This window comes from Camellia sinensis, chromosome 2 (assembly GCF_055761805.1).
Source record: "Camellia sinensis isolate YWXY chromosome 2, ASM5576180v1, whole genome shotgun sequence".
Classification (NCBI taxonomy): domain Eukaryota; kingdom Viridiplantae; phylum Streptophyta; class Magnoliopsida; order Ericales; family Theaceae; genus Camellia; species Camellia sinensis.
Genome location: NC_138962.1, coordinates 199,607,941 through 199,625,631, shown reverse-complemented (window position 1 = coordinate 199,625,631; position 17,691 = coordinate 199,607,941). Strand labels below are relative to the sequence as shown.

The 17,691-nt window shown below is 32.2% G+C and overlaps 1 protein-coding gene and 1 long non-coding RNA gene across 2 annotated transcripts; both read left to right on the top strand.

The window, feature by feature from the left end:
* Window positions 1–232: 232 nt before the first annotated feature.
* On the top strand, window positions 233–1,615 carry LOC145819353 (uncharacterized). The gene is made up of 3 exons (XM_082913336.1): window positions 233–631; window positions 841–1,066; window positions 1,152–1,615. Exons 1-3 carry the CDS (start codon window positions 233–235, stop codon window positions 1,613–1,615), a joined length of 1,089 nt encoding a protein of 362 aa, XP_082769462.1.
* A 14,047-nt stretch (window positions 1,616–15,662) lies between these two features.
* On the top strand, window positions 15,663–16,332 carry LOC145820543 (uncharacterized). The gene is made up of 2 exons (XR_014362302.1): window positions 15,663–15,919; window positions 16,118–16,332. It is a non-coding gene; the product is annotated as an uncharacterized LOC145820543 (long non-coding RNA).
* The last annotated feature ends 1,359 nt before the right edge of the window (window positions 16,333–17,691 follow it).

Sequence of the window (17,691 nt, the reverse complement as noted above, 5' to 3'; positions counted from 1 at the left end):
AATTCTAGATTTGGTCATTATATGATTATATGATTGATTTTATAACACATTAGGAAAGTCATTTTAAATATTTTAATTATTTTCCTTTATTCATATGAAATCAATGTTGAAATAGAAAAAAATTATTACTAACGATTATGGATCAACAAGACGTATACAAAGAGCTAAGAAAAAATTTATTGCTTTTAGTCAAAATGTATACTAATTTATTTTAATAAAAAATATAGGATAAATGGATCAGCAAGACAAAGAGCTAAGAAAGGACTTGATTATGTGGGATAGAAGGCGAAAGTTAGCTGTTGTTCAAGTTGTTTGCCATGTGGTATATTGGTATATGCAGAGAAAATATCACCTTAGGAAGTACGTGGACCATCCTATTAATTACTTGAAGAGAGGAAAAGTGAGGATTGAGCTAATGACAAAACTTAAATGTATTAAGAATTGTCGTAATATTACCCGCATGGGGCCGCAGGCATTTCAAGATTTGTGTCATATACTTGAAAGAGATGGTGGTCTGAAACCAACAAAACGTACAATAGTTGAGGAACAAGTTGCAAAGTGTCTTTACATTTTGTCACATAGCGTGACGAATAGAAATGTTTCGTTTTTCTTTTGTCGCTCCGGTGAGACTGTAAGTCAGCATCTTATAGCTTTTTGAGAGCTCTTATATCATTAGAAGATCGATTTCTTTGCCAACCTAATGGATCCGAAGTTCCTCCAGAAATACTCAATAATAATAACTTCCATCCATATTTTAAGGTAAAAATTCGATATTACATTTCGCTTTAAATTTTTAGTTTTATTTATATATAAAACTGCCACATGATACATTTATGTTAGGATTGTATTGGAGCACTTGATGGAACACATGTTCGTGTTAAAGTATCTAGCAAGGATGTGCCGAGATATCGTGATAGAAAAGGTTACCCTACACAAAATGTATTGGATGCATGTTCATTTGACTTAAAATTCACTTATGTCTTACCTGGATGCGAGGGGACTGCATCTGACTCAAGGATCATAAAAAATGCACTCACTAGAGAAGATAAACTGAAAATACCCAACGGTAATTCATGCTTAGAGAATATGAAACTTTTGTTAAATTATATAGATTTGGGGTTTAACATAGCGATGTGTTTTGTTTTAAATAGGCAAATTTTATCTTGTTGATGCGGGGTATATGTTAAGAAGTTCCCTTATCCCTCCTTACAAAGGTGTGCGTTATCACTTGAAAGAGTATTCCAACCATCCACCGGAAAATGCTCGAGAGTTGTTTAACCACCGACATGCTTCTTTACGCAATGCCATTGAGAGAGCTTTTGGTGTGCTAAAGAAACGATTTCCCATCATAGCAAGCACAACTGAGCCTACTTACTCGGTTAACACACAATCAAATATCGTAATAGCATGTTGCATCTTACATAACTTTTTAATGGGTGTTGATCCAGATGAAAACATTATTGCTGAAGTAGACAAAGAGCTTGAAAATCAATGTCAAACTCAACAAACGACTCGTGCACCAAGGGATACTGATGAGGATGCAAAACAAGGGGAACTCATTAGAAATGTGATAGCAGCTACAATGTGGTCTGATTATGTTGCTAATCAAGAGTGATATTTTAGTTTTTACATGTTTGGTAGCCATCTTGATTTTATGTGATAAGTACTTAAACATCAGATTAGATGTATCCATAACTTTGCTATTGTGATGACATTATTGTGGTTTATGATATTACTTTGAATTTGTTTTGTTATAGATTCGGATGTATCCATAACTTTGCTATTGTGATGACATTATTGTGGTTTACGATGTTGCTTTGAATTTATTTTGTTGTAGATTCAGATGTATCCATAACTTTGCTATTGTGATGACATTATTGTAGTTTATAATGTTACTTTGAATTTATTTTGATGTAGATTTTATAAATGAGTAAAAAAACACAGAAGTCCAAAGATTCTAAGAGAGAAAAACTTTCATGGACAAATCAAATGGATGATGCATTGATTGATGCATTGTATCACCAACATGTTGAAGGAAATAGGGTCAATGGAACTTTCACTACTTCCGCATATGATAAAATAGTAAAGGAATTGTGTGAGATATACAACTTGGACTTAGATAAGGCCAAAGTCAAGAATAGGCTGAAAACTATCAAAGAGCACTTTGCTAAGTGCTATGATTTATTCAAACATACTAGTGGTTTTGCTTGGAGCCCGGTTACAAGGATGTTCACTGCTGAACCTGAAGTTTGGGAGGCATTGATTGAGGTACTTCAATTAATTTCAGTTTATGTTGATTTTTTAAAAAAAGAATTGAAAAACATAACTTATATTTAATTGTAACTTTTCTATTTTTTTTTATTTTTATTTTTTTTGGTAAAAGGTGAAACCACATGCTGAGAAAGGGAAATGTACACCCATTGGCAACTATGAAAAGCTGGCTGAGATCTATGGAAAGGATAGGGCAACTGGTGTAGGTGCTGAAACTGCTAAAGAAAAAGTACGACGATGGGCCAACTCATCAAATAATGATCGTGTAGATAAAATTGAAGTCATTGATGAACTGGTGCACCAAAATGAAGCAAACTTGGAAAGTTTTGTTATGGATGAAGATGATGTTGTGTTGTCTCCTAAAAGTGGAACATCTTCGAAGGCAAAGAAAAGAAAGCTCTCAAATGATGGTGAGAGGGACGTTGACATACTGAAGACAGCATTGCAGGATATCGCATCAGCTATAAAAGAGGGAAATGCTTCTATGGAGAAATCCCAAGGATGTTTTCCAAGAGGAGAGTTGCATAAAGCATTAGAGGAAATTGGAATTGTGCCACACTTGCTTATTGAGGCATACCTTTTTCTTACCAAAAAATCTGAGAGGATGATGCAATTCTTTGGTTGCCTAATAGAGTATCGCAAGGAAACTTTAGAGAGCATGATGTATGACCCTGAGAATCGTTGGTAACTCTTCTATAGATGGGATCGTACTTTATTTGAAGGGAACATGAGAGATGTCTATCGTATTTTATACTTGACTCCATTTAGGATGTGGTGTCTTTTGTGGATGACTTTGAACTTATTTTGGATTTTTTGTGGATGATGTTAACTCTTTTTGGATCTTTTGTGGATGATAGCGTTGGTAACTCTTCTATAGATGGGATTGTACTTTCTTTGAAGGAGACATTAGAGATGTCTATCGTATTTTGTACTTGACTCCATTTAAGCTATGGTGAACTTATTTTGGATTTTTTGTGGATGATGTTAACTCTTTTTGGATCTTTTGTGGATGATAGCGTTGGTAACTCTTCTATAGATGGGATTGTACTTTCTTTGAAGGAGACATTAGAGATGTCTATCGTATTTTGTACTTGACTCCATTTAAGATATGGTGTCTTTTGTGGATGACTTTGAACTTATTTTGGATCTTTTGTGGATGATTTTAACTCTTTTTGGATCTTTTGTGGATGATGAATCCCTTGCTTTAATACCCTTTTTTTTTTACTCAATTTCATACTATTTGCTTGGTTGGTCTTAAGATGTTGTGGATGATTCTTAGGTTTTAATTCTTACTTTTGGAAGATTACCTAATACACTCTCACTCTTACCCATGACATCTTCATTGTTGAAAATTCTCCTTTGTGTTGAATTATAGGTCTATGATGCTGCTTAGATCCAGTTAAAATTATAACAATCACATAAAAATAAATAAATAAATAAATTTAAATACAGAGTTAAAACTGGTGCTTCCAGATCCTGCAACCTTAGGTCGCCCATTGTTACTCCAATTAAAGTTTGGTGTTATATTGTTACTTTGCCATGCCTTTTAAATTCTAATAAAAGTTTGATCGTCCTGTAGTGGTCAAACGATGAATTATTTGTGTAGGGAACAACACCTGATAGAAAATAGTTATGTTGATTATATATGTGTTATTACTAAAGTTGAATGCAAAGTCATGATATCATTAGAGTCATGCACCTATGAAAAAATATGAAATTTTTTTCTCAAAATTGAATGAAAAAAAAAAAGAAAAAAAAAGAAAAAGAAAAGTGAAGATTGGAGATGCTCTTATATAGTGACAAAATATAAAAAGGTTATTTTGGTAATATAACATAAAACAGTTTCTTTTCTTTTCTCTTATGAAATCTAATCAAACAAGAAGGAGAGAAATTACAATCATTTCTTTTCTTTTATTTCTTACTTATCCAAATAAGAAGGAGAGAAATTACAATCATTTCATTTCTTTTCTTTTCTCTTATTACTTAAGTAATCATTTCTTTTCTTTTTTCTCCTAAGTTCCCAAACATAGCATTAATCTTATGGGGCATTATCTTTGTAAGGGTGTTGGGTGACTCACTTAATGAATTAACTTACCAAATGTTGTTGAATGTGTTACACATGATTATGGATCATAACTCAAGAGAGCAACAACACAGGTTACCCGTGTAATGATTTTTGTTATACATCAAATTATATTAATTTATATTGTTATATTTTGTGTCAATTTAGTCTATATATCTTTAATTGTATTGATTTTTTAAAATTTTAATTTAATTTAATTCAATTAATAACGATCATGAATTTTTTTGAACAAAAATGTCTATGTGCCACTAAGATGCCTACTGCAAATGAGAATTTTGGAAAAGACTATAGTACATACTCCTCAAAATATGTACTTTATAACTAAAGAAGAAAACATAACTTGATACTTTTTGAATCATAACTTAAAATATATATATATATATATAAAAATCATAACTAAACAATACATGACATAACTAAAAATTTCATGAGTCATAACTAAAATAAACTCATAACTAAGGAAAAAAATTAGTCATAACTGAAAAAGAAAATAGCATGACTTAGAGGTGCATGTGATAAGAGGTGTGTATATTAAAATTTCTCAAAAATTTTAGATATAGCATGCATCTTAAATCACTGAGTTGACTCACTCTGATTTAATGTAAGTTAACTCAACTCACTTCACTCCTTTCTTTAACATCATCCTCAAGATTTCATGGCCACATTCATCCGAGCACAAATCTTTTAGAAATTATCACCACCACAAAACAATGTAAAGATGTTTAACAAATCAAACTATTCAAACTCAATTCATTTTATTTGAGATTGATTCAATTTGTAAATAAGTCAAATTTAAACACTATTTTAAACTTGTTAAGTTCTTAAATAAAGCTCGAACAATCTACTATTTGGATTGATAATCTTATATACACTATTAAGAAAAAAATCAAACTACTTAAGCTCGATTTGTGTTTAATTTATTAAAAGTTCATTTGAAATCAATTTGTTATATAAATAAATCAAATTTTAACATGTTTTGAAAGTTATTAAATTTTCAAACTAAACTTTTAAACAATTTATTACTCAATTCAACTCAACTCTTTTACCGCCCTAATTATTTGCAACACTAATCATTATAAACGCAATGAGATCAAAAGCACTTAAACAACTAGTCAAATTGGAAAACATAGTCTTGGAGTCAAGGCCCAACTAAACGTTGAAGCCAAATTCAGGCCCATTTACAAGCAAGACAAACAAACAACAATGTCTCATCATTTATAGTGGGATATATCTATTTGGGTCCTGCTACGTTTCATGAAAACTGTCATGAAAATTGTCACGAAAATCATCTGCACCGTTGGATCATGAGACACATACCTGATCTAACGGTGCAGATGGTTTTCATGACAATTTTCATGAAAATTCTTCATGACACCTAGCATTTCCCTATCTATTTTGGTCCTCTAGTCACTGTTTCTTGTGCAGGGAACTTCACAAACATCGTGGATCTGACTTATTTATCATAAAGTCTCCTCTATCATTTTCAATACAAATAAACTAAAATAAATTAAAACTCATAAATAAAAGTAGAAATGTCCCAATTATTTCTCACTAAGATTATCAATCAGTCCACAAACATAGAATAACATATATAAAAAAATTTAAAATTTTCTCACTATCCAAACGAGGGGTAAATACATTACAAAAAGCAAAAAACAAAACAAAACATTAAAGACTAATGAATAAATAAGTCTACTCAATAAGACATGCTAGTAATTGTTAAATATTTTGTAACAGCACTGGATCCCATCAAAAGTCCGCCGTAATTATCCCCTCAATTTTCTAACAGTTAATACCCCTAATTTGTTTTTTGCATAAGAATTGTGAAAGAATTTTTCCATATTTACTAAAAATTTGAACTATTAATTAAATCACAGTATATAAAAATATGCACACTTCTATAATTTTTAAAATTAAAAAAAAAAATGACATGTATATTTTTCGTAACTAAAATTGACGGGATGAATGATTCTCAAGTCCAGATAATTTTTTCATGTTGAATTCAAACAAGCTGAGCTTAATCCCAATTCTTCGAGAAAAGCTCCACACTCAACAACACTAACCCCCAAGTGTTAGTGAAGTATTTTGGGACGCAATTGGCGCTCGCCTAAGGCCCTTTTTTTTCTTTTTTTTTTTGGTGGAAAACTTTCATATTTTATCCTATTTGATATTTGTTGAAAGGTTTTCTTGAAAAAAAAATAAAAATAAAATAATAATCTCTTTGCCTAAACGGCCCTGCAACTTTAATTCTTTTAAAATAAAAACTTGTCTAGAGGCACAACATAAATTTAAAAAAAAAAAAAGGGTTAAGCAATTTTCAGAACACTTTCATATTTTATCCAATGACCCATCCAAAAACACTTTTTAACAAATTCTACTTTTTTATTTTCCGTGTTTTTTTTTTAATTTTTACTGAATTTTTTAAATATTCTAAGTAATTTTTTTTTAATTTTTAGACATACTTAACATAAGTATACCTAAAAAGTAAAAAATTTGTGAAAAAAACCTTTTAAAAATTCACTAAATACCAAAAATACAAAAAAAAAAATATATATATATATATATATATAAGAGAATTCAGTATATTTTTTTTATATTTTTATGTATTTGTTAATTTTTTAAAATATTTTTTCATAATTTTTTTACTTTTTAGATACATATAAATAAGGTACATCTAAGTAGTCTAAACTTAATTATCCTGACCTAATAAAAAATGGTTCAACCATTAAGCCCTGGTTTGGATCATTTTGGAGCTTAAAAAACACAAAATGACAAAATAGGCTAAATAAGTTAATAAGACACAATATCACATCCAATCCATAATCATTACACTTTTTCTCTCACAAAAGTCAAAAAAGTCAAAAAATGCAAAGCAAACGAGGCAAAAAAATCACAACACAAAAAAGTTGATTATATTAGCCAATGCCAAACGAAACTTAAGTCACTTAATTTGTCGCTTACAACTTACTAAGAAAATATCAAAAAGATCTTATTTTGAAGATCTACATTTTTCAAAAGCTTAGTAAGATAAAGTTTCATTTTAATGTTTAGCTTAATGTCTCAAGAAATTTGAGCCACTACTGAACCGACCGCTTAGACTTTGCCAATGCCTTACTTCCCCCCCTGTCCGCCCCCACCCAAGGGAATCTTGGATCCGACCCTGACTCTGCTATCCTTAATCTATAATATCATCATATCACCACCGCCTCCTTTATTTTAGTGATAAATTTATCAACCTCTCTTATTCTTTATGTATGTGGAAAATGATGGTGGATTCTTGTAAGTGAGTGAGTAAGTGAATATGAGTAAAGATTGTAGATATTAATGAATAAATTTACGGTCATAAATTTATCAGTTATGACATGTAAATAAAAATAAGTCTTGTTAATAAAATCGGCCCGTAAATACTATTAAAAAAAAATGATCCAAAAACCCAAGAAATAAATACTCTTCTTATTCGTGGACTCCAATAATAAAAGTTAAATAAGACACTCTTATTTAAAAGGCCAAACAAAATATAAACCTTTATCCAAAGGTTCCCTAATAGCAAAGATGTTAAACCCCGTCTCAATTACTAGAATAAAATATCAAGAGCACAAAGGTCCAATTTATTTAAGATGTATATTTTCACGTACAAAGGTTTAATCTCAGTCAATCACACATTATTGTGTTTGAATCATGGTTTTGAATAAGATTTAAAAAGAAAAAAAAATTAATCATCAAATTTTTTATCCAAATACAACTTAAATATATTTTTGTGTATGAAGTCTATGCACCTATCTTTTCCGTTAATTGCAAGGTTGGTGATGTTGTTAAACTCAAGTTTGCATACTCCAAATTTATTGAAGGAAATTTGAAGACTGGTCACAGTCATTCTGAACTAAATTCAGTTAAAATTCTCACCATCCCAATTCTATTATTGTTAATATATATACATACACACACAATAAACATGATCAATATATAATTTGGATTATTTTTCTACTATTGGATTAAACCATATTTTAATGTAATAAGCTCTACTGCTTAGTATATATTATTGAAATCAATTTTCTTATTATCAGAAAGTACAATTCATTGATTTAAAATGAAATTTTTTGTGAGAAATTCCTCAACCTCAAATCTTGTTGTCTAAATGACAGTTAAAAACAAATTCGTACGCCTAGGACATAATTTAAAATATAGAGAAAAAAAATATGATAAAAATTACATCAACTACCACCACCGGCTGGAAATAATTTTCCGACAACCACAAACAACCAACAACAATTTTCTGGGCATCATCATCAATAACTAGTGACTTTTGGACAACCATCAAAAATTCCCGGTTACTAGTTTCCATACTCTTCTCCAACAACATACTACCACCTAACAAATAACCACAAAAAAAGAAAAAAGAAAAAAAACTAAAAAAATTTAAAAAATTTATAATAATAAAAAGGGACAATTACACCCAAATAAATAAATAAAAAATTGAGCCATTTATCAAAATAAACTCTGAATTTTTAATTTTGTCAATTTAAATCTTAATCTTTTACTTTCTTTTCAATCTAAATTATTTGCCTATTTTTATTAAGTACAACCGACGAAAAAAAATATTTTAATTATTACACTGAGGCCTCATTTGGTAGGTACTTGTTTTAGCTTAAAAATCAAAAAAATTATTAAAAAAACCAAAAAACTTAGAATCTATATTAAAAAGTCAAAGATTCCTTTTTTATTTCTACTTTTTACACATCTTTCAGTAAAAAAATCAAAAAGTCATCACAAACATACTAATTTTTTTTATCTCATATTTTAGTCAAAAAACTACTAAAATAGCCTATTTCCAAACGAGGCCTATAATTTTTTTTATTAAATTTAATGACCAAAATGTTAATTTTTCCATCCATTCTCACGTCCCTCTCGTGCCTTCCTTGGATTCCCGTAATTGCAACCTTGTGGCATTAAACTACCAACACAATGGGAAATTCTTTGCAACACAAACATAACCAAAAAGTGCCAAAAACGATTGCCACACAAACGTAACCAAAAAGTTCCGAAAAATACAATTGATAACGTCATCAACTACAACACAACTGTAACCAAAACTTAACCAAAAAATTGCAAATGAATAAAGCTATACACACCAATTAATATACTAATTGTACAAGTACGAAATAATTTTCACTCGTGTAATCATGTTGATCAAGTTTGTGCTTCTTCAAACGTTGTTGTAACACCTAAAATCACAAACGTTAACTAGCCGACGGATATATGCCGGAAACCCCTCCGATGCCTAAATCAACAAATAAACTCTATGAACACTACAGGAAAAAAGGGTTATGGTGACGTTTTTTTAACGACGTTTTTTAAACGTCACTGTTATTAACATTTAACGGCGTTTAAAAAACGCCGCATATTCTTTTAACCAAAAACGACACCGTTTTATAATAGGAGGCGTTGAAAAACGCCTCCGAATGCGGTATACCGCACGCGCCTTTTCAATCCATATTTTGTATCTGGGGCCCCTCTCTCAACCCATACGCATGCATCATTTGGAATCTGAGAATCTGAGCCCCCTCTCTCTCTCTCTCTCTCTCTCTCAACCCTCTCTAAGCTCCATCGAAGATTATATTGGAAGCTCCATCGAAGCAATTTTGAAGCTCCATCGAAGCTCCAAATCTATCCGATTTCGAAGCTCCGTCGAAGATTCAGAGATTCGGTGATTTCCATCGAAGATTCAGATATTCGAAGCTCCATCGAAGCTCCAGATCGAACCGATTTCGAAGCTCCATCAAAGCTCCAGATCTGACATCTGACCCCTCGATTACTCGCATTTCAAGCTTAAATCGGTACTCTCTCTCTCTCTCTCTCTCTCTCGCTCTCTCGCTCTCTACATGAAGCTACATAAATAGAAAGTTTCATTTTCAAGATTTCATAGAAATCATCTACATGAAGCTAATATAAACATGATGGAAAATTTAGAGTTATATTTTATGCCTCTGTTTCTGTGTGCTGCTCTGTTACTTAGAAACTATGGATCTTATGCAGATATTTACTTAGAGTTGTATGAAAATATTTACTTAGAAACTATGGATCTTATGCAGATTTAGCAGCATTAAATTTGTCAAATATACAAGCCTTTGTCTGCAGATTTAGCTCTGAATTTTTAGTTTATACTTTATGCCCTGCACTCTCAGTTTGTGTTTCTTTTACTATCAAGGAAGCTAAATGAACTAGAATGTCTGTTGATCATGGGATTTAATTTTTTACTATTTTATATTACCAATAGAAGTTGGAACATGCATTGTTTTTCATAAATGATTTAGAGATACATGTTCGAACAAAACTAGTTATCCTTTTTTTTTTATATATATAAAATTTTATATGACTATATTAAAATCATAACTTTTTGTTGTTCGTGGTTGGTTTCCAGATGACTCCATTGTAAAATAGATTCTGATTCAGTGGAGCTCAAAACTTTGATTTTCGTAAAATGTTTCTAGTTTTTTTAATAACATCTTATATATATATATATATTGAATGCCATAGGAATTCCGATGTTCAAATTCCTTTAGAACATCAAAAGCAAGTATCAGCTTGAGCAAGCATTATATTTTGGTTAATATCACTATGATAGGAAAAACTATACCATTTCAGAATGATACTCTACTCTGGTTCATTGATTTGTTTACTCTATTACTTAGTTAATGCTTGTGATGTAGACAAAGACGGTAATAATTGTACAATGCTTCTTTTGCAATGTAAAGAACTCTGCCACTATGATATGTCTTAGTATATTGGGTATATGTGCATACATGTGAATGCGCACAAAAGATACACACGCAGACACGAAAATGCAGGCTTTTGGTACTGAAACTTCATAGACACTTTTTATTGTTGGAATTGTGTTTTTGCATATTCAGGATCCAGAGGAAGCTCATGCGAGAAGGGGAGGTGAGCTTCCTTCGTCTGGTAATTTTTTGTTTTAGATCTTGTTAGTGTTTGAAATCGTTGCTTGTTCCATTGGTTAACCAGCTCCATGGACATTTGATCCTGAACTACTGCTAAAATGTCTCAAGACTTTGAAGAATCAGGTGAGTAGCTATTTATGTTGAAATTGTAGATTTAGTTCATAGACTTATGGAAATTCTTTTACGGCTCTCTTCTATAGTACTTTGGAATTTATTGCTTATAGGCAAGAATAGCATGTATGCTTTCTTTCCTCATATTGAGTTCTGATGGTTATTTCTCTTTCAGGGATCAGTTTACGCTCCTTCATTTGACCATGGTGTTGGAGATCCAATTGAAGATGATATTTTTGTGAACCTTCAGTAAGTATTTTTCTTCGTTTGGATATACAATTTTTTCTTCGTTTATTCACAATTCTCCCACTTTAGGCAATGGACTGATATTTACTTCAATGCCATAGAAATTGCAATGGGGCAGGTCAAGTTCAAGGGTACAATGGTTAAACAAGCCTTCAATTTGGAATTTCATGCTTATCTAAGCCAACAGAATTCCCTTAATGCTTTACTCATACACATTAATCCTTTCTGGTTTTAGATCCTTGAGAAGGTAAAGGTTGCATATGATATTCCCATAGTGACTGATGTTCATGAAAGCATCCAGGTAACTTTTTTCTTCCTCTTTCAAATGCCAATGTTCTATTGGTATTTATATGTTCTTCTATGTTTGATTTTTATGTGACTATAGAAAATCACGGAGCATATAGTATGTAGTTATCGAACACCATGCAACAACCTTGTTTTTGCTTTTTTGTTTTTGTTTTCACCACTCATGCCTTTACGTTTTCTAGTTTCCAAGAACAGTGCATTTGATATAGCTCCCCGTTAATATTAACTGAGAATATAGGGAATCAACACACATTTTGATCCAGTCAATAATAAGTTTTAAGGGGAACCTTATCAACTCGTGTCCTATTAGAAATCCCATTTTATTGTCATAAGCCATCATCAAGTCAACTTTAACAGCACATTTTTTGGGACCTTGCCAACCCGATGATAATTTCTCATTAATTTCTGAGCCAAAAATACACTGCCACTTATCCTCCTACCCTACACAAAAGCTGACTGAGTCTCATCAGTAACCTTGGGAAATACTTTCTTAACTTTCTCAGCTAATAACTTGGTAAGATATTCGTATATGGTGTTACAGCATGATATAATGACATTGGACCCCTCTCAACTTAACTTCTCATTAATTGTTTCTTTAAGGATGTCATCAAATGGTATTGACATCACTTAAAAGTCATAAGCTTTTAAGATGATATATTTTTGTTCCTTCTATACCATTGACAAATGGACTGTTTACCTAATGGGCTCCCATTGCGGACATATATTCCCATACTCCGTGCCATTATTTGCATAGGCAAGCTTGTTACCAGTTCTTCTGTTGTTGCACCATTATTTATGTAGGTGGGTTTATTTTCACTCATCATTTTGTTCTTCTGAAGGAGAAGCTGATGAAGTGGAAAGTGGAAAGTCGAAAGTGTTAAGATGTATTGTTTTATTGACAAAAATCTTGGGTGATGTACTCAATTTTGTTAACCTTTTTATGCTCTGTTTTTATAAATGACTTTTTCCATATATTATTTGAGGAACTTGCATTGGCACAACATCTTCAGGTGAAATCTTTGTTTCCATGTTCGTTTCTTTAGTGCATATTGTCCGTTAGTATTTTTAATATTCTTATTCCTCTTGTCATGCCAATGCTAACTTCAACAACTAAATGATGATGAAGGGATGGTGTAGTACCAATGTTCAACATGGCATGAACTGTTTCTGACACTTTTTTTCTCAGTGTGAAGCAGTTGGCAAAGTTGGAACCTTCATTAATAAGTTCAAAGGCCTTGGATATATACATTTGTCCCTTTCTGGTCCCATTTGTATAATTAATGATGCATATCTGCAGGTCATGGTAAATTCTGCTGAAAAGATTAGATTGGCTGGAAATGAAAATGTTATGGTTTGTGAGAGAGGGACTATGTTTGGCTATAGTAAGTCATCTTAAATTTCTTGTCCAGTGCTATCTGCCTCAGGCTTCTGAACAGTTATATTTGGCGTTTACTGTAGTATATTGATATAAGAATAATGGATATTAACTTGTATAATTATTTTTACTTGAGTGCCTAAGGCCTTTAGGGATCAATACAAACTGTAACACCATAACAACTTAAACATGTGGCAGAGATATGGCCCTCTTTTCTTCTTTTGGTTGCCATCTGTCACCCCATTTCCATGGATCAGTGACCACTGCTCACTTGGATTCAAATTAGAAACTTTTGTATAATTTACAGTGGTGTCTTCCATTTCAATTTCCACAAATTGAAGCTGGTAATTTATTAGCTGAAGTTGATCTGAAGTAAAGCTATATTCTTGCTATAAGTGTTCCATGATTAAAGTCGTTGATGCATTATTGATGTCATTTTTTTTTATTGAGCTAATATATTGGTTATGTTTCACAGATGATTTGATTGTTGATCCGCGCAACTTGGAATGGATGAGGGAAGCTAATTGTCCCATTGTGAGTAAATTATTTATGCAGTTTATTTTATGATATATTTCTGTTTAAGGAATAGTTCTTTGTATGGTTGCACCCTGCCTGCGGTCACATTACTATTTGTGAAGGATCTGATAATTTGGTTCTGACTACAGGTGGCTGATATCACCCATTCTTTGCAACAGCCTGCTGGAAGACAGGTGTGGATCATTTCTGAAATATATTAAAGAGCTTATACTGGGAGAGCTTATAAGAGATTGTGCTGTAAGCTCTTTAATCTCATTATACTGGGAGAGCTCATATGTTTCTCCCAGTATGAAACATATTTAATAAGCTCTTTAATCTCATTCCCACTTAATAAGAGATTGTGCCACTTTCATTTCAGATTTGGCTGATGCTGTGATTGAAAGTCTTCCATACGTTGGAGCGATGGCAGTCTCAAATCTTGAAGCTTGACAGGTCCGACTTTGGACATTTATATTTAAAACATGGAACTAATGTGGAATGCTAGTTATAATGTTGAACTAATAAGATCTTGTCTTTACTGATGTGCCATATTTTATTTATTTATTTTGTTCTGACTGGAGGTTGTGGGTATGCCTTTTGCAGTCTCTAGTTCCTCTTGGAAGCGTTGAAGAACTATTGGCAGCGTATGATTCGCAGCGTCGGGAGCTTCCACCACCGGTCACGGTGTGGGAATGGGGATGGACAAAAAGTGCTGAAACTTGGAATAATTGTAGTGTAGTGATATGAAGAAAATAATACATTTTTTTTGCAGTTATTTTATTCCTTGGTGCCTGCACAAAGCCTCCTCGGCTGTCCATGGTGACTGAATACGTGGAAATGGGATCATTGTATCATTTAATCCATGTGAGTGGGCTGAAAAAGAGACTCAGCTGGAGAAGGAGAGTGAAAATGATATGTGATATATGCAGGTGCATTTGACCATCAACTTTTCCATTGCACTACCTCATTGACATTGCACATTTATGTTGGTACTACTGCTAAATAAGTAACTTATGGTTGCTTTTGGAGCTCAGTATATTTTTTTATGTTGGTATATTTGCTTTTGCATTAATGAATGAGCATTCCTTCACTACAGGAAATATCAGTTTTGTGGAAAATGATTACTCTTTTTTTTATATTTACCATAGGCCTATATTATTCAATTAAATGTTGAAGGTGTATTTCCTCGTTAAGTATTTTGTAATTTTTCAGCTGAGTTTAAAATGAAAAGGTTATTATTCCTTTTGTCATTTGCAATGACTACTTGTTCAAGCTTTTGTTGATTGGAGATTCTGGAGTTGGAAAATCATGTCTTCTTCTGAGATTTGCTGTAAGTGCTTTGGAATGTTTTTCACTCTCTCCTATATTTCTTCTTTTTAATGAAAATCTAGTTGTAGTGATAGACAAATTTGTAGTTTATCTGATTTTCCCTTTTGTAGTTTATCTGTGTTGCATCTATAATATATATAAATGTTGACATATATTTGTTTCTGTTTGTCTTTACATACATATATTAGGTTTGTGGATACCATATTCTGAATCTGAGTAAACAAAATTTGAATCTTACCTACTTTATAGTTGATTCTGTTATGGGAAAGAATGCAGAGTATGTGGGTTATTTATTGGGAATTTGAATCCCAAATGAAAGGCCCACAGTTTTGAATCAAATATAAGATATTTATTGGGTATTTGTGCATGTGCCTTCAGAAATTGATGTTCTGTTGTTTGATTCTCCTCTTGAGCTCTGTTCTGTTCCTCACTGTCACTGCGAGATCGCCGATCTTCAAGGTATGTTTCGTTTCTCTACTTTCTTTTTGATCTATACAAATTGCATATATATATATATATATATATATGTGTGTGTGTGTGTGTGTGTATGTATATGATTGTGTTTATGAAGTTTAATTTGATTGTTGATTGTTTGTTATTTGAGCTTCAAATATGTGATTCTGTCTGTTTAGTTACTGAAAAACAGTTTAATCTGTGATTTTGTAGCTTATGTTGAATTTACAGGCACTTCCATCAATTGAAAAGGACAACATGCCTATACTGAAGGTATGGTATTTGATTAATTCTGAGTGTTTAGATGTTCATTCTGCAGTCAATTCAGGTAATGGGTTAGATGCTATTAAATTCAGTTTTTGTGTTATTCAAAAAAAGGTACTCGAATTTCTTCCTGAGCGAACTTTTTGTGTTATTTTTTTCTTTTTTTATCTTGATTTTTTGCATTCTTATTAGTGAACTTTTTTGCAGTATTTCCCAGCCAAGCTGAGATGGTGAACATTCCAAATTGAAGACATTGATTTGAGAAATCACAGATTTTATTTTATTTTTCTTTTTGTGATTGATTCATGCACTTGTATAAAATACAACAGGGATTTGTGGGTTCTTTGTAAATCCTCTGATGTGTTCTAGAAATGTTCTATCAATAAACAATTTAAATGCATTTGGTCAAGATAAAACATACACAGGTAGAATGATGTTGGGATTGAAATTATTGGATTTTTTTCTTGAAGGATGTATTGGGTACTATTATAGATGTGAGGGAATAGTAATCTCACAGAAATATATGTCTATACAAAGTTTTATTCATTATTGCTATTTTTACAGGAAAATCTTACAAAATTAATAGTTAAAAAAAAAAAAAAATCTATTGCGGCGTTTTTCAAAACGCCACTGTAGTTATATATTTAAAATAGCTAAAAAGCTATTACAACGTTTTTGAAGCGTCGCTGAAGGCCTGTGTGACGTCATGTTACCGTTGATTATCACATTTAGCGGCGTTTTTTTAAAAAAACGCCGCCTATACTAATTTAACGACGTTTTTAAAGCGTCATAAACTTACAGCGACGGCCGCGTCTTCGGCGTTTGGTGATAAGCGTCACTAAAGGAATTAGCGGCGTTTTTCAGACATAGGTTTAGCATCGTAGTCGGATAGTAATCCTGGGATTACTAAAAGCTTCTGAACAAAATAATAAATTCAGGGGCTAGCGGAAGTAAATAAATATAAACATACATAATCCATTGAACTATGTAAACATACATGGACAAGAAATTTAAACCTTTACGCATAACCCATATATAACATCAAGTATACATCCATCTTACAAAGCCACAAAACGAAACACAAAAGAACTGTTCACAAAAACAAACAAAAGCCTTAATCTTATAACTTATTCCACAAAACTCGACCACTTGACTCTTTCCGGAACCTCCTCAAGAGGCACAAAGGTTGGCCGACAAAAGGACTTCCAGGCGGTCATCATTGTGCCTGGTCACGCGCCTGGTCACATACATACATAAATAATAAAGTGAGCGGGAGCCCAGTAAATAATAACAAAGTATAGATTTTAATGAATAACGTTCATAATAGAATCAGATTTCAAATCTCTTGTCAAATCAGAAACATAGTCATAATCATGTTCAAATCATGCGTAGTACATCCATTGGCATTAACATATCATATTGGTCATGCATATCAAGTTCCATAATGGAACCTCCGGTACTGGTATCATATAACATACATGGGCTACGGAATTGTTTCTCCCAGGCGAGGGCCTATGCCACGGTATTATCTCCCCCGAGTGAGGGTCTCATAACCATAAGCCACAGCATTATTTTTCCTAGGCGAGGGCCTCTGTTTAGGATTCCACAATTACATTTCAAGAAAACTTGGACAAACATTCATTCATACGAAACATAATATTTTAAAAAACTGATCATTTCATATTATCATAAAGTAATTAAAGTCAGGCATAACTTTACAAAATTATTATTCACAGATAGCTTCAATAGTAAAACAAATGGATCAAACCTCTTACGGCGTG